Source organism: Puma concolor, chromosome E4 (genome assembly GCF_028749965.1).
Source record: "Puma concolor isolate L17-30 chromosome E4, mPumCon1.1.hap2, whole genome shotgun sequence".
In the NCBI taxonomy this organism is placed as follows: domain Eukaryota; kingdom Metazoa; phylum Chordata; class Mammalia; order Carnivora; family Felidae; genus Puma; species Puma concolor.
The window spans coordinates 62,376,867-62,397,969 of NC_141683.1; the positions used below are offsets into that span (position 1 = coordinate 62,376,867).

General features: G+C 39.4%; 1 protein-coding gene across 2 annotated transcripts in view; it reads left to right on the forward strand.

Annotated features, from left to right (window-relative positions):
- The window catches only part of WDR64 (WD repeat domain 64), a 146,620-nt gene that overhangs the window by 13,080 nt on the left and 112,437 nt on the right, over positions 1–21,103 (forward strand). Inside the window, exons 3-7 of one of the 2 annotated variants that reach the window (XM_086693487.1) lie at positions 10,344–10,446; positions 11,714–11,817; positions 14,914–14,943; positions 16,144–16,254; positions 18,717–18,931. In XM_086693487.1, coding sequence (XP_086549613.1) covers positions 10,344–10,446; positions 11,714–11,817; positions 14,914–14,943; positions 16,144–16,254; positions 18,717–18,931 — 563 coding nt within the window. The remainder of the gene's footprint in view (positions 1–10,343; positions 10,447–11,713; positions 11,818–14,913; positions 14,944–16,143; positions 16,255–18,716; positions 18,932–21,103) is intronic. The other variant, XM_086693488.1, reaches the window with a different exon arrangement.

Sequence of the window (21,103 nt, forward strand, 5' to 3'; positions counted from 1 at the left end):
GGCTCGGAGCCTGGAGCCTGTTTCCGATTCTGTGTCTCCCTCTCTCTCTGCCCCTCCCCCGTTCATGCTCTGTCTCTCTCTGTCCCAAAAATAAATAAACGTTGAAAAAAAAAAAATTAAAAAAAAAAAAAAAGAAAATATGCCTTAATAATGCCCTGGAAGTCCACGTTAGAATTTAAAATTCTCACACCTTGCAGTTTCACACTAAAATATAGAGACAAGGAGAGAGTTAACGCCAGCCCACCTCCCTTAATTTTGCACCAATGGCCCCATCCCACATTATGGGGGACCATGCATGCACATATATGGATACCTCCAACCCATATGTCTAAGCTCCTTCTCCATCAGCACTCTGCCTTGGGAACTCTTCAGTCCTAGGGGTGCACAAACCAGTGGTGTGTGGTCCACCCTCATGAGGATGTACCTAAAAGAGACTTCATGGGCCTGAAAGGAGGCTTGGAGCCCTTTAGGCAGGGAATTCTGGGGCCTCAGGAATCTAGGACATGGTTTAAAAGCATGAACTCCTGGTGGACAATGGCCCCTTAGCATCATGAACTAGAGTGGACCCTCTAAAGCTGAGCTAACCAACAGTAGCCACAAGTGCTAGTTACATTTAAATTAAATTAAATTAAATTAAATTAAATTAAATTAAATTAAATTAACAATTCAACTCCTCAGTTGTGCTGATTACTTTTCTAGGGTTCAATGAGGCCAGAGACTATCATATTGGATAGGAGAGATTACAGAAGAGTCTTGCCATTGCAGAAAGTTCAAATGGCTCTATAAGCATGGGTCCCAGGGCATGGATCTAAAGCAAGATTGCAAGTGCAAAGACAGTTGTTTTGTCCTTTTTAATCTACTAATTCAATAAAATAGAAGATAAATACACATATGAGCTATCTATCTATCTATCATCTATATCAACAAAAGCCCTTAACCACTGAAAGACTCAAAAAGTTTGAGAAATCAAATGAACAATAAAACAGTCAGTAATTTTGCAGGAATACAGAAATGGCTGTCTTTTTCCTAAATTTTGTAAGTGTACAAAATGAACGTGTATTTCCAAGGATCTGGGCTCAGTCACACTGTGTAAATCCTTTGGATATTGTCCCACCTATTGGTACCTTAAATTCTATGTCACTAAACTTTGAGTAGCCATGGTGTTGACAATCATCCTTACTGTTCTCAATTTTTTAATGAATATTTCTCACACACTCAATGGTTCATGTGCTGGAATTTCTAATGCGATATTTTTGGATCCCTAAAAATATGCAAATGAGTATATAACAAATGATTCATGTTGGGGTGCCTGGTGGTTCAGTCGATTAAGCATCCAACTCTTGGTTTCAGCGCAAGCCGTGATCTCACGTTTTCATGAGTTTGAGCCCTGCATTGGACTCTGCAATGATGCTGTGGAATCTGCTTGGGATTCTCTCCCTCTCTCTATTTCTCTCAAAATAAATAAATAAACTTAAAACAAAAACAAAACAAATGATTCACGTGAACATCAAATAATTTATGCATTTCAAGAAATAAAGAAGTCTGTTTATATTATATCACACACCTAGATTCAGGAAACCGATGCTCAAACCAATTAACTCTGGTTAATCCACTTACCTGGAGTTCTACATTAACGGATAATTTGGCCTCTGTGTATTTTGTCGGGTTCTCTGTTTTGAAGAGAGAGAAATATGTTACAAATGATTTGTTGTAAATAAACAAAACACTCTTTTGTTCTTGAAATAAATGAGTGAATGGATGAATTCAGTCAATCCAGATTGTTTCATTGCGTAGATGAGGAAATGCAGCCTTGTTCTTTCCCACATCTACTCTCTCTTTCTCCTTCTCCTGACCTTTCCTGTTAGAACACCAGAATTATCTCACATTTGTTTTTTCAGACACCTCCTTTTTATGTTCTCATTTAATCTTCATGACAATCCCCCCCCATGTAGATTATGGAGGATAATGTTATTACAATAATAAAGACGAGGACAATGAAACACAGAAAGGTTAATTGACTTACCTAAAGCCACAGAAAAAATGAGTTTTGATCCTGGATCTGAGATTTTCTCCTTCTCTGTCCAGTAATTTAATATGACATTATTCAGTCACATCACTTGGGTCCTTATAAATCACACACAAGTTTAATACAAACACTTGTGACCAGCCTCTGCACACTGTATGTATATAAAGGATAATGAGGTTGGAGAAAATAGTTCAGGAAGCCTCTTTTATTGTTCTGTCATTTTCGTCACAAACTATCTGTGCCAATGCTCCTAAGAGGCATTTCTATTTTGAGCAATGTGACCTAACCTTTCTGAGCTTCAGATCCATCATCTGTAAAATGGAAATTCAGTGCTGGAAGATTAACTTTTTTTCAGTTTGGATTACCATTTTTTTTTATCAGCCAGTGTTAATCTTATCAGGTAATAAGAACTAGGTTTATTCTTTTAAAGTCAGGCACCGAATATACAAAACTGTTTCTGAATATAAATTTCTTTATGGTACCAATGTCACAAAAAGGTACACTTTGTTTTTCTAGGTTTTTAGATGCAAATACACTTTTCCCCCTAGGTTTTAGATATAAACACAGTTGGAAAAACGGACATTTATAGAATAGCAAAAAATTATAATTCAACTAAAACATCTAGATCTCCCTTTTTAATTTATAAGGAGAAAAATTAGATGTAAAGAGATCTAAGTAATGTGATTGTCTTAAATTTATCAAACTAGTCACTGGGAGATTCTGACACAACAACACAATGTTAGTCTATGTTTCCAGTGGGCGATTCACAAACACATTTTTTTTCTGGGAGCAGACTCAAACTAATTTTAAAAAGAGGCATGCAACACCATATGGAATGCCTATAACGGTGTTCTCCCAAAAGTGAATTTAAAGTGAGTTATTATAAATCTAAAACTGTATCTGCTAACTTCAAAAATATTTTTTAAATGCTCCAGGGTAGGCTAAAAAAATAAGGTGCAGAGAGGCTTTCATTTTCTTCTGCTTTTTATTTTCTTTGAATATTCTACATATTCCTTATGTAATCAGGAAAGGTATAGTTAAATAGATGAATCACTTAAAGCATGGAGCAAGTCCTTTAAATAACATAATTAAAAGAAAATTAATATTCTAATGCATTCTTAATAGTTATATAGTTATAAAGTACTCTAAGCATGTCACATGCACAATTACCTGTCTAAAATCTGAATTGTTATGCAAAAATTCTCAATAAGATACTAGCAAATTGAATTCAACAGCATATAAAAAGAATTATTCACCATGATCAAGTGGGATTCATTCCTGGGATGCAGGGCTGGTTCAACATTCGCAAATCAATCAACGTGATACATCACATTAATAAAAGAAAGGATAAGAACCATATGATCCTATCAATCAATGCAGAAAAAGCATTTGACAAAATTCAACATCATTTCTTGATAAAAACCCTCCAGAAAGTCGGGATAGAAGGAACATACTTAAACATCATAAAAGCCATTTATGAAAAGCCCACAGCTAATATCATCCTCAATGGGGAAAAACTGAGAGCTTTTTCCGTGAGATTAGGAACACGACAGGGATGTCCACTCTCACCGATGTTGTTTAACATAGTGTTGGAAATGCTACCATCAGCAATCAGACAACAAAAGGAAATCAAAGGCATCAAAATTGGCAAAGCTGCAGTTAAGCTTTCACTTTTTCCAGATGACATGATATTATACATGGAAAATCCGATAGACTCCACCAAAAGTCTGCTAGAACTGATACATGAATTCAGCAAAGTTGCAGGATACAAAATCGATGTACAGAAATCAGTTGCATTCTTACACACTAATAATGAAGCAACAGAAAGACAAATAAAGAAACTGATCCCATTCACAATTGCACCAAGAAGCATAAATACCTAGGAATAAACCTAAGCAAAGATGTAAAAGATCTGTATGCTGAAAACTATAGAAAGCTTATGAAGGAAATTGAAGAAGATATAAAGAAATGGAAAAACATTTCGTGCTCATGGGTTGGAAAAATAAATATTGTCAAAATGTCAATACTACCCAAAGCTATCTACACAATCAATGCAATCCCAATCAAAATTGCAGCAGCATTCTTCTCGAAACTAGAACAAGCCATCCTAAAATTCATATGGAACCACAAAAGGCCCCGAATAGCCAAAGTAATTTTGAAGAAGACCAAAGCAGGAGGCATCATAAGCCCAGACTTTAGCCTCTACTACAAAGCTGTCATCATCAAGACAGCATGGTATTGGCACAAAAACAGACACATAGACCAATGGAATAGAATAGAAACCCCAGAACTAGACCCACAAACGTATGGCCAACTCATCTTTGACAAAGCAGGAAAGAACATCCAATGGAAAAAAGACAGTCTCTTTAACAAATGGTGCTGGGAGAACTGGACAGCAACATGCAGAAGGATGAAACTAGACCACTTTCTCACACCATTCACAAAAATAAACTCAAAATGGATAAAGGACCTGAATGTGAGACAGGAAACCATCAAAACCCTAGAGGAGAAAGCAGGAAAAGACCTCTCTGACCTCAGTCGTAGCAATTTCTTACTTGACACATCCCCAAAGGCAAGGGAATAAAAGCAAAAATGAACTATTGGGACCTCATCAAGATAAAAAGCTTCTGCACAGCAAAGGAAACAACCAACAAAACTAAAAGGCAACCAACGGAATGGGAAAAGATATTTGCAAATGACATATTGGACAAAGGGCTAGTATCCAAAATCTATAAAGAGCTCACCAAACTCCACACCCAAAAAACAAATAATCCCGTGAAGAAATGGGCAGAAAACATGAATAGACACTTCTCTAAAGAAGACATCCAGATGACCGACAGGCACATGAAAAGATGCTCAACATCACTCCTCATCAGGGAAATACAAATCAAAACCACACTCAGATATCACCTCACGCCAGTCAGAGTGGCCAAAATGAACAAATCAGGAGACTATAGATGCTGGCGAAGATGTGGAGAAACAGGAACCCTCTTGCAGTGTTGGTGGGAATGCAAACTGGTGCAGCCACTCTGGAAAACAGTGTGGAGGTTCCTCAAAACATTAAAAATAGACCTACCCTATGCCCCAGCAGTAGCACTGCTAGGAATTTACCCAAGGGATACAGGAGTACTGATGCATAGGGGCACTTGTACCCCAATGTTTATAGCAGCACTCTCAACAATAGCCAAATTATGGAAAGAGCCTAAATGTCCATCAACTGATGAATGGATAAAGAAATTGTGGTTTATATACACAATGGAGTACTACATGGCAATGAGAAAGAATGAAATATGGCCCTTTGTAACAATGTGGATGGAACTGGAGAGTGTGATGCTAAGTGAAATAAGCCATACAGAGAAAGACAGATACCATATGTGTTTACTCTTATGTGGATCCTGAGAAACTTAACAGAAACCCGTGGGGGAGGGGAAGGAAAAAAAAAAAAAAAAGAGAGAGAGGTTAGAGTGGGAGAGAGCCAAAGCATAAGAGACTGTTAAAAACTGAGAACAAACTGAGGTTTGATGGGGGGTGGGAGGGAGGGGAGGGCGGGTGATGGGTATTGAGGAGGGCACCTTTTGGGATGAGCACTGGGTGTTGTATGGAAACCAATTTGACAATAAATTCAAAAAAAAATCTAAATTGTTGAAAGAGAAATTTGACATCCTTGAGGCTATAGATCATCATACGAAAGATGTTTTCTGCTCTTTAAAAACATTACAGGGGCGCCTGGGTGGCGCAGTCGGTTAAGCGTCCGACTTCAGCCAGGTCACGATCTCGCGGTCCGTGAGTTCGAGCCCCGCGTCAGAGTCTGGGCTGATGGCTCAGAGCCTGGAGCCTGTTTCCGATTCTGTGTCTCCCTCTCTCTCTGCCCCTCCCCCGTTCCTGCTCTGTCTCTCTCTGTCCCAAAAATAAATAAACGTTGAAAAAAAAAATTTTTAAAAACATTACAAACATTGAAACATTTCCTTTCAAAATGTAAAGCTTTAGCTGTGTCTTTTTTTTTTTTTTTTGAGAGAAAGAGACACAGTATGAGCAGGAGAAGGGCAGAGAGAGAGATACAGAGAGAGGGGGAGACACAGAATCCGAAGCAGGTTCCAGGCTCTGAGCTGTCTGCACAGAGCCTGACCTGGGGCTTGAACTCACGAACTGTGAGATCATGACCTGAGCTGAAGTCGGGCGCTCAACCGACTGACTCACCCAGGCTCCCCTTTACCTGTCTCTTCTGAAGGAGTTTATCTGGTAAAAAGGTTTTTAAATTTTTCCTCAGAAAATTGTAATTTTTAGCATCCTTTGGAAATCGCTTATGGTAAGCATTGTACTATTGTGTAACATTATAAGAAAAAGTAGCACAATTTGTCATTTATAAGAGCAGATGTCCTGCAAGAGGGCACGTACCTATCTATAGATGTGACTATAAAACACACGTATGACTGACTGCATGGACAATGTGCTGTCTGTGCAGGTAGCAGGGGTGCCCAGTGGACAGTTTTCAGCTAGTAAAGAGGACACCTGAGCTCTGCTTCCCGTACTGTCTCATAAAATTGGGAATGATATTTACTCGAATGTTGACTTCGATTCAGTTCCTACCCAGCACGTGGTGCAATCTAGGAACTTTCTAATCTTCCGAGTTCCTACGTAATCCAATCATGATTCCCTCATCTGATTCTGACACCAAAGCATAAGGTTGGGGAATTATTAGTATTTTACAGATGGGAAAACTTAGGCACAGAGAAATGAAAGAATGTGCCCGAGGTCACATGACCTGTAGGTTTGGAACCTGCATTTGGACCCAAGTGCTAGTCTAAAGCACCAGTGTGGCCCCTCAAAGGACATCCTCCCACATCTGTTCTCAGACGTTTAACAGATATGTTCTCACTGTCTCTGTACGAATTTCACCAAAATTACAAATTGAGTTAAATGGCTATCTGTAAACTGCTTTTAAAACAGGGGCGCCTGGGTGGCGCAGTCGGTTAAGCGTCCGACTTCAGCCAGGTCACGATCTCGCGGTCCGTGAGTTCGAGCCCCGCGTCGGGCTCTGGGCTGATGGCTCAGAGCCTGGAGCCTGTTTCCGATTCTGTGTCTCCCTCTCTCTCTGCCCCTCCCCCGTTCATGCTCTGTCTCTCTCTGTCCCAAAAATAAATAAAAACGTTGAAAAAAAAAATTTTTTTTAAAAAAAAGAATCTCTTGTGGTTTGCCTCCCTCCCTCTCTGTTCGTAACTATCTTTTCCCCTTCTTGTTCTGTTAAGTTTCTGTTAAGTTTCTCAAGATCCACATATGAGTGAAAACATAGATCTGTCACTCTCTGATTCATTTCACTCAGCATAATACCTTCCGGTTCCATCCATGTTGCTGCAAAACGGCATGATTTCATTGTTTCTCATTGCCAAGTAGTATTCCATTGTATATATAAGCCAATTTGACAATAAATTATATTCGTAAAAAAATAAAATTATAAAATCAAATATAAGTATCATAGACACATAGAACGTTGTTTCAAATTAGGTGACAACAGTTCTCCTACCCCTGCGAAAAACTGGAATTCATCAGCACAGAAATAACATCATTAACATCATCATTTCACATTATTATCTAAAACTAATCTCACACTATTATCTGGAGTTAAATTGGTTGCTAGTGTTTGTCATTTTTTGTTGTATTTTGCACAAGTAATTTAAGTTATACTGAACTGCATTTTTATTTATTTTACTTATTGTTTAATGTTTATTTATTTATTTGGGAAGAGAGAGAGAGAGAGGAGTGGGGGAAGGGACAGAAAGAGAGAGAGAGAGAGAGAGAGAGAATCCCAAGCAGGTTCCACATTCAGTACAGAGCCCGATGCGGGGCTCAATCTCAGTCACCATGAGATCCTTAGTCAAAATCCAGAGTTGGACACTTAACCAACTGAGCCACTCAGCACCTCGGAACTGCATTTTTAAAATGAAGATATGATAGAGAGAATTCTAAAGGTGCCCTCCCACCAAGATTCCTGTGCCCTGGTTATTCAATCACACAGTGATTTTGCCACAAAAGGATTTTGCAAATGCAATTAATGTTACTAATCAGCTGAATTAAAGTAGGGAGATTATCCTGGGTTTTCTGTGTGGGCCCCATGTAATCACAGGAATCCTTATGAACAGAAGTGGATGGCAAAGGGGCTTCCAGATGCGAGGGGGATTTGAGGGGCCATTGCTGGTGTGAAATGGAGGGCCCATGTCCTCGTCTGAAGAGAGGCCTCTGGGCACTAAATGCAGCCCCAGCTCAGCCAGCAAGGAAACAGGGACCTCAGGCCAACGACCTGAATGAGCTTATAACAGATTCTTCCCACGTCTTCAATAAAGAACACGTCTCTATGGATATCTGGGTTTTAGCCCATCAAGACCCATGTTGGCCTTCCATGGAGCTATGAGCCACTAACTGGGTGTTGTTTGAAGTCCCTATGTTTGTAGTCACTTGTTTTGGTAGCAGCAGCAAACCGGGAGAAAGGGGAAAGGTGTCAAAATTCAAAAAGAGTGTGTCTGCTGTTACAACTACGGAAAACCAATATGCAGCTGTAAGAGGAACTCAAGTTCAACAGCAGTGGGAGGAGTTACAGCACTTGGAGCAGGAAGGTGGAGATGAGAAAAGCAAGACAGGGACTAAGAGTTATTTCCCATGATTGCCCTTCGGAGGCTTGTGGTATTTGTGTTTTTAAGATGTGCAACATTTGAACATGCTGAAAGGAAGTCCGGAGAAAGGGAGAAAGAAGGACTGATAAGGGGAGAGGTGACAAGCTCTGAGGGTGGCATGGAGGCAGAGAGCAGGTGGAGAGATTAGGACAAGAGAAACACATCTTCCTCTGAAAGGGATGGAAAGGAGAAAGGGCATGTCCAAACCCAGGTTGGGTTTGTACATAGGGTGGCAAGAGATGCTGGGGAAACTCTTGCCTGGGGCTTGCACTGTCATTTGAAGTGGGAGGTGAGGGCAGCTGTTGAAAGTGAAATGATGGTGGGTGTGTGTTTGGGACACGAGTGCAGCAAGCTGGACCCTGGTGCTGTGCACCATGAGCCAGATCAGCTAGAGAAGCACAGGATGACAGTCACCAAAGCCCCAGGAAGGTGGAGCTCCTCAACGATTGGTGGCCACGTCCAGCAAGCTGGGAGTTTTTCTCTGGGGGTGACCAGCCCCAGTGGTGTGGGTGCAAGGCACACAAGGGGTCGTATTTACCCAGCAGTGGGGGTTCGATTCCTCCCTCTTCTCTCCTTCCTTCCTTCCATCCTTCCTTCCTTCCTTCCTTCACTCCTTCCTTCTTCCCTTTTGTCTATGCATTATACGTGTGTATCAAGTGCAACAGAAACCATAAATCATATGGTTTATGATTGCATAATCATTTCATAATGAAATCATAAATTTCAGAGTTACTCCAAAAAATAAAGCCAGAGAAATATTCTGTGTCATTAGTTTATTTGAATTATACTTCTGCTTATTCATAAGACAATTGAAGGAAGCTATCTAATTTTTCAAATTCCTTGGAATTACATAATTTGACAATTTATTCACAAATAAAGACTACTTTTCCTCCCCAGGATTCTTTCCTAGTAATTTATTTTCATGCCTACAGACTAGGATTTGGAAAGGTTAAATAGAGAAACTGCACTGTCTCTTAAATGCAAAACTTCGCTGAGTAGGGATAAAAAACTTGCCCAGGAAGATTTATGGAAAATGGGCAAGAGTAGTCATTTGAGAGTGGCCAAATTCAATGTTAAGCTTCTCGGTTGGGACCCTGTATGATGACGGCTGATTTGCCTTCCAGACAAAAGTTAGCTCCTAAAAGAACTATCAGTCTGAGCGAGGACATCAGCCTGGTACACCAATTCATCCATCAGAAAGAAGAATCAGGGGGCACCCGGGTGGCTCAGTCAGTTAAGTGTACGACTTCAGCTCAGGTCATGATCTCACGGTATGTGAGTTCGAGCCCTGCATCGGACTCTGTGCTGACAGCTCGGAGCCTGGAGCCTGCTTTGAATTCTGTGTCTCCCTCTCTCTCTGCCCCTCCCCCCTCATGCTCTGTCCCTCTGTGTCTGAAAAATGAATAAACCTTAAAAATTAAAAAAAAAAAAGAAAAATCAATAACTGTTCAAAAATCATGCACCATCAGCACATGGTGTGTTGAACATAATTAACTACCTTCTCTTGCTATGGGCCATGCACTGGCATTTATAAAGCAAGGTGTTGACTATTCATCCAAATTAAACTTTAAATTTAACCAACATCAAATCTGTGACTTTACAGCCAGTTTTGAGATCTTCTACATGTTCACGTGTGTTGTTTGGCATTTTAGATCTTTGGATACTTCTCCTCTGAAGAAGATACTCTTGCTTCCCAGATGGATGAAGACAATTTGGTTTTCCTTGTTTCTAGAAAACAGCGAGTTGTCATTTCAGGTGATATTTTTAATTTCTTTTCCAAACCAATATGGGTTTTAATATTTTCTCAAAAGTAAATATTAAGAGTAAAATAGAAATTGTACGTGAGGTTAGGTTTGAAATATGATCATTGCTCTAAAGGACCCTAAATAAAGAATGTTGGGGGGAAATAATTCACATTTTTCTGGAAAGGTTCATATCTCAAGTGAGTGCAAGCTCTGTACGATGGCACCTCAATACTGCATGCCCAAGCACAAGATGAAATCAAATTTCCTTTAAAATTTTCTTAAATTTCATTTTTTTTAGTAATTAGAACTCCTTCCTACACTTCCCTTAATTATCGCATGGAAGTTTAACCCTATATCTCTAAAACTGTGAACTTGGGCCAATCACAGAGGAGGGTCATCTCAGCATAGAAGTCTCAAGAACTTACGTCATTTCTTTTTCAATTTGAGCCTGGGACCCATCCCTCCCCTCTGTTGACACTTTAGGTTTTCTTTCCTTTCTTCCCTCTGGGGAGGAAGAAGCCCACAAGGAGGAAGGCAAACCCCAGAATCTGCCCCTGCCCTCCATTTCATCCCAGACATTCTGAGATGAAGCATGTAGTCTAAGTCACATCTGGTGTCTCTTTAAAAAGAGCCTGAACTTCCTGCAGTCACTTGTGAACCACGCCCACCTTTGTCTTCCAACCTTCCTCAGCCCAACCCTTGGACCTCACCAGAGCTCATCATCAGGCCATGGAAACGATCATCAGACAACCGAAGCTAGGCAGCTGTCCCAGCTGCATATATGTGGTTTTATGAATTCAGTACATAGGCAAAGGAAAATGAAAGCGTCCAACGTTGTTTTCAAAACAAAGTAAAAACTAATGAACAAACAAACAAAGAAAAAACCCTTAACAGTATTAAGGTGGTTTCATTCTTTTATGCTGGAAAGCCTGAGATCATATTAGACTTTTATTCTGTGTAAACCATGAGGGTGACAGTTCAAAGAAAGGATTCCTGAAAGATGTGGAAATCTCAAAATGGAATGATTCATGAGCATATACACATTTTCTCTGGGAATCCATGCACCACATTGAATTGGAAAGGGTTACAGGTTCAGTTTAGTATCTCTGGGGATAATTAAAAAGTAACACTTGCTGGTTTTTATGGTTTTATTCTACTTTACTTTTTCAGCAAAAAGGTAAAAAAGATGCTTTACTCTTTCTTTGAAAACAAACCTAACAAATTAGTTTTAGGATCTTTAGTGCTGGGAGATGAAATGAATATTATGTTGTTGACAGGTAGTAGAAGACGGGATGTGATTAAATGCATCGTCAAGATCCCTCAGTTCGATTTACTAGTAACAGCTTCTCAGAAAGGATTAATAACAGTCTTTAATAGCCAGGTAATTTGAAAGTTGGATTCTTCCCTCTTCTCTCCCTTCCATCCTTCCTTCACTTCCTTCCTTCCTTCCTCCTTCCCTTCCTCCTTCTTTCTTTCCTTCCTTCCATCCATCCTCCTTGCTTCCTCCCTCCCTCCTTCCTTCCTTTCTTCCTCCTTTTTTTTCCTTCTTTCCTTCCTTCCTCTTTCCTTCCTACCTTGCTTCCTTCCTCCCTCCTTCCTTCCTTGCTTCCTTCCTCCTTCCTTCCTTCCTTCCTCTCTCCTTCCTTGCTTCCTTCCTTCTTTCCTCCTTTTTTCTTTCCTTCCTTCTTCCTTCCTCCTTATTTCCTCCTTCCCTCCTTCCATCCTTCCTTCTTCTCTTTTGTCTATGTGTTGTAGACACATATGTATCAGGTGCAGCAGAATCCATAAGCCATATTTCAGAGTGACTCCAAAAAGTAAGCCAGATGTCACTAAAATAAGGAGATTGCCAAGTTTTGGAGCAATTGCTGAGATTTTGGTAACTGCGTCTGGCAGTCTTCCTCAGGGAGTCTTACTGAACCATGTGGCATCGGCACAACTAAAGGATGATCCTGCAAAATTTCTCGGATAAAATCAGAAAAATTCACAAGCCACGTGATTTTGTCATAATCTTAACAAGTACAGAAGGTCCCAACAACAACCTTGGACGTGGAGTTAAAAGGTGGCTCATATTCCGGCTCCTCTGTTTTACCAGCTATGCTGTTAAACAGGAAACTTAATGAGCTGGCTGACATGTTTTCATGTCTCTCTCGCGTTTACAAAATGAAACACCCAGACGGGTCTTCCCTCCCTCGGAGCGCTGTGGGGGAGGTAAATGAGATAATGAACACAGAAGCACTTTATGAACGATAAGTACCCCTGCTCCTTACAATTATTGTCACTCGGTGCTAAATTTGTAGGTTTCAGGCTTCCACTTTCAAACTAGGAGAGATTTTATTGCAACATATAATGTTACAGACTACACAGTGTTTCACTATAACATTGAAAGGAATGGTGTTAAAGATCGAAAGCAAATCATTCCACCTATTGGTTCATTTTCAACTAGAGACAAGCTTTATACGAGTAGAATATATTTAAAAGAACCATCCCATGATTACAATTTCAACAGTAGTGGTTAGCCCTTCCGTGATCAGAGCAGCTGGGTTCTGGCAGTGGAGAAGGCTGCCGGGTCCCTGAGGAGGTGTGGTGGCAGGTGCCTGGTGGGGGATGCGGGGCTTGGCTGCCCTGTCCAGCAGGGCCCTTGTCATCTGGCACCTGGGCATGTTTACTTATTACCTCCATGCCCGACTCCTCTCAGAACCTGAGAACTTTTCTCCTGAGGTAGCTATGCTATTGGCAGGAGTTAATACGTACAAAGTGCTTGTTTGGCATCACTGTAAGTGCTCAGGAAGTGTCGGCTCTTACAATTATGGACAAATAGTGTGAAAACAGAAATGGATTGCCTCGTATAAATATGAAAGCTTTTCTCCACCTCTTTTTCTCCCTGGTGCCTTCTAATTTTTTAGCTTTGTTTCCTCAAAAATAGAGTAAGATGATATGTAAAGAAGAACATGAGAAGGAAAATAATGAACTTCATAGTGAAATAGTTCAGGATTATGTGAAATAAGTGAGGCGGCATTTTCATATTTCCAGAGACATCACGCCCATACATGCATGCATGTGAGCACACACACTCATTTACACGTTTATAGATGAACACGTGCCTACTCACAAACATGCAGACACATCTGTTTCTTACAAAAACCATGCAACTGGAGAGAAAAATTGCTTAAAAACTAATTTTTTTAAAGATTTGATACACCAAGAATAAACAGCATTTTGAAAGTTGCATGTTTTACAAATAGGATGACACATTCTGTGAACAAAATAATTGGTAGGGTAGGTCACAGGAATAGTTTATTAAAAGGTAGTCATTAATAATGCAAAATATCTCAGAATAGGTTAATCCATAATTTAGGCTCAATGTAAAGTACAATAAACACAGTTAAGGATATTCACGATGCTCTCTAGAGGGGTTGGTAATATAGACTGTAAATGTCATTAATAAAAATTCCTGCCAAAAGGCTGAATTTTAAAAATTCAGAAGATATTTATAAGGGTTATTGAACTTTTAAACATGATAAAAGAAATTTAAACACATGCTTTCCACTAAAGATAGAGGTAGAGAAATAGAAGAGGAACACCATGGGTGTTCTGTTCTCTGCTCACCAATTTCCTGAGGGCACTTAATTCCTCCCATCTGGAAAAAAAGTCCCGGTTGGAAAAAGCCTCTTTGAACTCTTCAGATGAAAGAGTCTGATGACCGTGACTAACAGTTTTAGTGATCTAATTTACTTTTCCCCCTTTTCACGTCTGTTCCTTCTGGGCAGCCTTTTTCTGTACTTTTCCCAAGACCACATGACCATGCAAAAGATATCAGGTCATTAATATACTTCAAATACTTACCTTGACCTTGAAAGCAATTAACATGCCCTAAGGGGAGATGAGTCTGATCAGGTTCATTATAGCTCTGCAAGGACTAAGTCTATGATTCTCAACCAACACAGTACAGGGCATAAGATTCATGCAATAGATACTTAACCCAGTAAAAGAGGAAGCACACAGGTAGAATGTTCCTAAGTCTCTCAGGAACCTGAGAGACAACTTTCAAATGAAACAGTATTTCTCTTTTCCATTTCAAGCTGTATTCATATTGACCTATCTAGCATTCCTTTGGACTACTCTTGACATTGCTGTTAGTATTGTTTTGCATTCCCAGTTTTTGATATCCAGTGTTGCTCCGAATAACTAAAGAATGTAAGGCAGTCTGCAAACAGGGAAAAACCATCAGTACAGTGTGAGACTCTACAGGCACAGTCACCAGGCTTTAATGACAAGCCACAGAAGCACAAACTGTGCCCGAAGCAAATAGTGAATTCTTCCACAGAGCTAGGTTTTTAGGGGAAAGGAGGAAATGCACGGAAGGCATACATGACAAGAGAGAGGAAACTGTGGAGACAATGTGTTGTTTTAAAGCCAAAATTCTCCATTTTAATTGTAGTGTCAACTAATTTTCATTATTCTCTTCCTTTGTTCATAGATGAGAGTCCAGACCAGCACCACTGTTAAGGTGAGTACATTTTATAAACTCCCAGTGCAGTCAGATTTGGGGCTGAGGGCATGGATCCTCAATAACTAATCACAAGCTCTATGCAGTGCCAAGTAGGCCCTAAGAAGATGTTTTCGTATTGTATGTCTATTGACTAGGACCAAAACTAGACCTTGAGCAACAGCAGAGGACCCTCACCTTGCTTCCTGAAGTTAAATTTATTTCAGAGAAGTGTTCAGAGATATCAGTCCCTGGAAGCTTCCATTTAAAAGCCTCACCAAAGTTTTTCCGGGCAGCTGCTATTGAGGAATGTAAAACCTGGACACAATCCAAGCTGTGAGAACAACAGGGAAATGGCCAAGGGATATAATTTGAAAATATTGTATTGGAAACTCGAAAATAGCATTGAAAACTTTAGTGCAACTTGTAATTTATTTAATCCATATCTCTAAGTGGAAAGTGACCTTGTGACGGTTGTAAAGCTATGATGAGCTGGTTTCAGAGTCGCACGATGGCTTTACGAGAGATGGGGACATGTCTGCCTTTCACCCTGCTTATAAGCACTGAATGCCCTGAACTACACAGGATGGAGCCATGCCGTCTGGCAGAGGAGCCTTTGCTTCTTAAGCTGAAACAGCTGTTGGAATCCCTAACACGCGTCTGGAAGGCAGTGTCCAGCACAAGTAGGCACTCATAAGTGGGAGCTGTTGTGCTGGCTTTGTCCTGTGTCTTTGACATGACAGATCCCACCTGTGCCAACTTGGTGACTTTAGGCAACACAAGACAAACTCATTGGACTCAACTTAGTTATTGACCAGATGATCACTAAGCTCTTTTCTGGCTAAAAATTGTATGCATGGGGACAGGATCAGAGAACTGGCTTAACTTGGGCTCCCCGTGTCCCCATGAAAAGGTGTTCTCACGAAAGTAAAGAGTGCTCACGGATGCCTGCTCTGTGGGTGGCTCTGTGCATCCAGGGAGCTGCAACAGACATGAGCTCATCATTCTCGCGCTGATGGTGCTGGAAAACTCAAGAGTCAAGTGTGAAAGATGAGAGCCTCTCTTCTAGACATCAAACCAGAGATGTTGCAAGGCTCCCCTGCAAATACTGGGGCAAAGTGAGGCTTAAAATGGAACTAACATACCCTTTAGTAACCATCACCAAGTGATAGACTAAAACATATTATGTCCTCCTCCCCCAATTCTGTGTTTTTCTACCAGGACACCTCCTGGATCACAGGATGTGATTACCTCTCACAGCTGAAAAGAATTGTTGCCACTACAGAAAGGACCATCATTGTCTGGGATTATAAAGCTCAAGGCAGTGGCCAGGTACTGTGCCCAGAAAAATACTCCTGGTCCTGAGGTTGTCTTTTCCATCCTGGTAGGATATGAGCTATCCACTTCCTCTACTGAATGTCAGTTTCCTCATACATAAAATGAGGCAGTTTAACTAATCAAGTTCATCATTAAACAAGTTCAGCATTAATATTCTGTGAGTCTAATTAAAAAGGAACATTCTTTTCATTTAGTGCGTATTTAATTTGGTGAGCAAAATAAATAATTTTGTCTTCTTTTGTTTTTGAGAGAGAGAGAAGCTGATTCCTTTCTTCTTTATACCCTTCTCTGAATTCAAGTATTAGCTTTTTGATTATGCTCGTGTTATCAGGTTCATAGCCCTTCTTTCCAGTTCAGCTTCATTTGGTAAGAAAATTACTAAAAATGAAGTGACCAATTCTGGTAAAATATCTAAGGGGAAAGATGTCAATATTATCCCTTCAGTGGGCGGAAATGTTACCGTTTAAGCAGTTTACAATATTTATTGAGCATTTGCAGACATATAGAAGTAACGAACACATTCCCTGCACTCAAACAAAACTGGTCTTGAAGGATCTCATGAAAAAGCATAATATGTAATACAACGGTGCAACAAATTATGCATTTAAAAAAAAACAAAAACAAAAACACAAGGGCATTAAGAGTTTGGGGAGAGGCAAGATTGTAAAAAATGCCCTCAGGAAGCAGGATCCTTTGAAGGATGAGGAGGATTAAGAAATAATTAGCCTTCCTCTGTGCCTTACTTGTCCCTAGGCTCAGTGGAAAACTAAACTTCTCATTCTTGTCCCCATAACCAGCTAGTGATGCCAGGATGACTTTAAAGAAGATAGGTTCTTGCTTCATGTACTTTATTATGTGATGTGTTAGGTCTCATGTTCTCTGCGGTTTGATTGCAATGTCTTCTCTGTCCAGTTCTGTCCAGTTTTCACTCCTGTTTTCCACCCCATAGAAGCTTCCAGATCCTTGAGAGCATCTTCTTCCACTCTCTGTCCCCTTGCCTCCTTCTCTGCCTTCTTGTCTTCACGACCTGGATGGAGCATCTGGGCTAAAGCCATCCCCACCCTCCATTTTCCTAAATCCTTTGAAACTCTAGTACTGATAGATGTGACAGCTTTTCTCTGCTTCTTCACGGCGGCTAATACCTCCTGGAGAAAAATACGAAGTCACACTGTTTGGCAGCACTACAATTCAGGGTCCGCAGACTCATCTGAAGACTCACTGGCTTCTGTCAACCTCTTTCTTGCCCCTGCAAATCACTTTCCCATCCCTGTCAATATTCCAAAAGGCCATTATTGTCCTCAAGCTCTGTCCCTTTCAGCAGATGGACTTGACCCTATTTTCCTGAGGAATCTGAGTCTATGAGGCTTATCCTCTTGTAAATTCTAGCTCTCCCACCTACAGCTTTAATGAGGACATTCTACTACCTTTCTTTCTTCCTTCCTCTCTCTGGGGGCAAATATCCCATCCCCTCCACCCTCATCCAGGACAAGGCTCTTTCCTTTCTATCTTTTTGACATTCAATTCTCCTTCTAAACCATTCCTTTCAACCACCTCTGAATCTTTCTGTCAACCAGTTCATATCCCAGATCAAAGGGCACCTTCCCTGACTATGGGACCTACAGTGGCTTCTCCAGTCACCATCACAGCACCCTGCTTTATTTCTTCAGCGCACTGCCCATGATCTTAAATGATCTGCTTCTTTATACCTGTATTCCTGCACTAGAATGGTAGCTCCGCAGAGTCAGAAACTTGACTTGTTCATTCCCACATGGCCCATGCCTACAATAGTTCTTGGCACATTGTAGTTGCTCAATAAATATTTGTTGACTGACTGAATGAAGCTCTAAATATATTCAAGTCTCACACATTCTAAATAAAATAAAACAAAACAGTTGTTTTAATAGTTTTTTTTTTCCCCTCTCTCTTAGGTAGAGAGTGAATTCTGAGAGAGCACTCGATATATAGCCCAGTGAACCCAATCCAATAGCCCAGAGTCAGCTTGATAAATGCTTGCTGACTATTTCTGGATGAACTTGGCTGTTAGGATATGTTTTTCCTGATAACTCCTTGTAAAATAATTGGGGTGTTAATACTTGATTTTCCTATTTACCATCCAGGTTTATGTCCCTGGTCTTGTAACACCCCAACCTTGTTACTTCCCATAAATTTGGGACCCAGTAACACTACAGAAAATCTCATTACATATTGAACCAAAGGTGCCTCAACCTTTTCCCTACAAACCCCCCAAAAGCACACTGATGGGATCATGGTGAATGGTCATTAACTTTTACTTGGTTAACTTTGGACATTTTTTTTTCAAGTTTCTTGAACACCGTGGGAGTATCTAAAATGAGATACATCAGAAAGTAAAACTTGTATCAAATAATAGGGCAATAGTTAATATGTGGATAGTAGAGCAATGTAATAACTTATTAAAAGCATTCTTCTGTTCCTAGGAAAACTATTTTGTCATAAAGCCTGTGGATCACTGCCTCCTTTGTGTGTGCGTAGTGTCTCTGCCTGACCAGGTCTGCCGAGATGACATCCTCTTGGGGGATGATGGTGGTTTCGTAAACAAATTCACAGTAAATAGTGATGACTTTGGACTGAAGCAGGCAAAAGCCAAAAAAAAATTACAAAACCAAGTCTTAGACTCAAAGAACTTTAAAAGGTAAGGGTAGTACATGGGCAGCTCAATTGTTTTAATATAGACTGTGTTCAAGTATTTATATAGTGAGCACAATGTGCTAGACCCCGTGGTAGAGATCTAAAATGCCAAGCTGAACAAGAAATGACTCTTAGGTCAAAGAACTTGCAGTGTAATTGGGAAGAGAAACGAGAAAATAATTAGCCCCTGAAATTTCAATTAACAATAAATCTATAGGTAATTGAATAAACGAAAGAGTTAAGTGAAAAAATTACATCATGAAAAAACTATAAAAGACATGTATGACTGTTTACTAGCACCTGAATGAAGAAGAGTATAAACATGAAAGCAGTGAATGCAAAATTCAAAGAAAAAATTGGATATTTGACAAAATCAAAATTTCTGGACATCAAGAGATAACATTTTAAAATAAGCTAGCATAAATATTTATAATAAATATGACAAATAATGGGCTAATACTCTTTAATAGATGTTGGAGTTTTATTAAAAAACAATAATTCCCTGAGAAAAATGGTCAAAGACTATGACCAGATAATTCACACACAGGCACTCACAGTACAAATACTCAATAAACATTTCAAAATGGTCATCAGGCAAAAATACTAACAATTATGTCCAAGTGATGAGATTATAGGTGATTTTTATTGTCTTTATAATTGTGTTGTCTTTGAAGTTTTTAGAGTAAAGCATATATTACTTTTATTAGCAGAGAAACAAATTTTGTATTAAATATATCCTCTCTCTTAATCAAAAAAGTACAACTTAAAATAAGATACAAATTCTCATTTATAAAATTGGAAGAGATTAAAAATGGGGGAGATTTTATGGATGGGCATTCTCCCACACTATTGGTGGTAGAAAGTATGAATTAGATCCCTTTCTGGAGGGAAACTTGAGCACACACATCAAGTGTCTGCATAAACCTTTACACATTAGGACCCAGGATGTACATGTGTTTAAAAAAAAGTATGGTTATCACAGCATTATTCCCAGCAGTAAAGTATCTAGTGTCCAACAATGGAGGAATGATTAACTTAAATGATTAAGTCAGTTCAATACTGTATAAATGTATAAAAGCTCTAATACAGTTTCTACAAGTATATATTTACCTATCTTATAAATATGTCCACATAAATATAATACACTTATATGTAAAATATATTTTTTGTCAGACTCCTGTTTTTTGTCAGATATTTAAAGTATCAAGAGCATTCAGTAAATCATAGTATTATCATAGTAGGGAATGCCATGCACTCCCTGCTTGTTTTTTGGGTGTGGAGCTTGGTTTTGGGTGTGGAGTATTGGTATACCTAATATAATATTAGGTAAAAAAATTAATTTTTCTATGTACATATGAATTCAGTTTTATAAAAAAAACACATAGATGTGTAGTATATTTCTATTTAGGAAAATATCGAATGTAAATATCTCAGTATATTAATAATGATTCTCTGTGGGACTTTGAAGAGGTGATTTTTATTTTCCTCTTTATGTTTTTCTACTTTCTAAATTATGCAATGAAAATTTTTCTTTTCTTTTTTTGAGAGAGAAAGAGGGCACAAGTTAGTGACGGGCAGAGAGAGAGAGAGAGAGACAGTGAGAGAGAAGTGGGGCTTCCCTGAAGCGGGACTCGAGCTCACCTATGTGGAACTGAAACTCAGGACCTGTGACATCATGACCTGAGCCAAAGTCAGATGCTTAGCAACTGAGCCACCCAGGCACCCACAAAATTTTCTTTTAGAATAAGAAAAAAAAAATACTTTTAAAAATACAGGATTATATTTTGTCGTTAATGTAACAAATATTTTATCCCAGAGTTAGAATATGCAATTTAAATCTCAAACTATTACAATTAGCCAATTTCTTAAAAAAAAAAAAAAAAAAAAACAATTAGCCAATTTCTGAAATCCTGATAATGACACAATAATTAACTATCTGGCTCCATTTTCCATTCTTCATATTACTTAGTTGCACAAGAGTATTAGAATCTGATGGGGAATTCCTAATATGTGATGTGCTACTGTATACACTATCAAGAATTTCATTCCACGAGAAAGTCGGGATAAAAGGAACATACTTAAACATCATAAAAGCCATTTATGAAAAGCCCACAGCTAATATCATCCTCAATGGGGAAAACCTGAGAGCTTTCCCCCTGAGATCAGGAACACGACA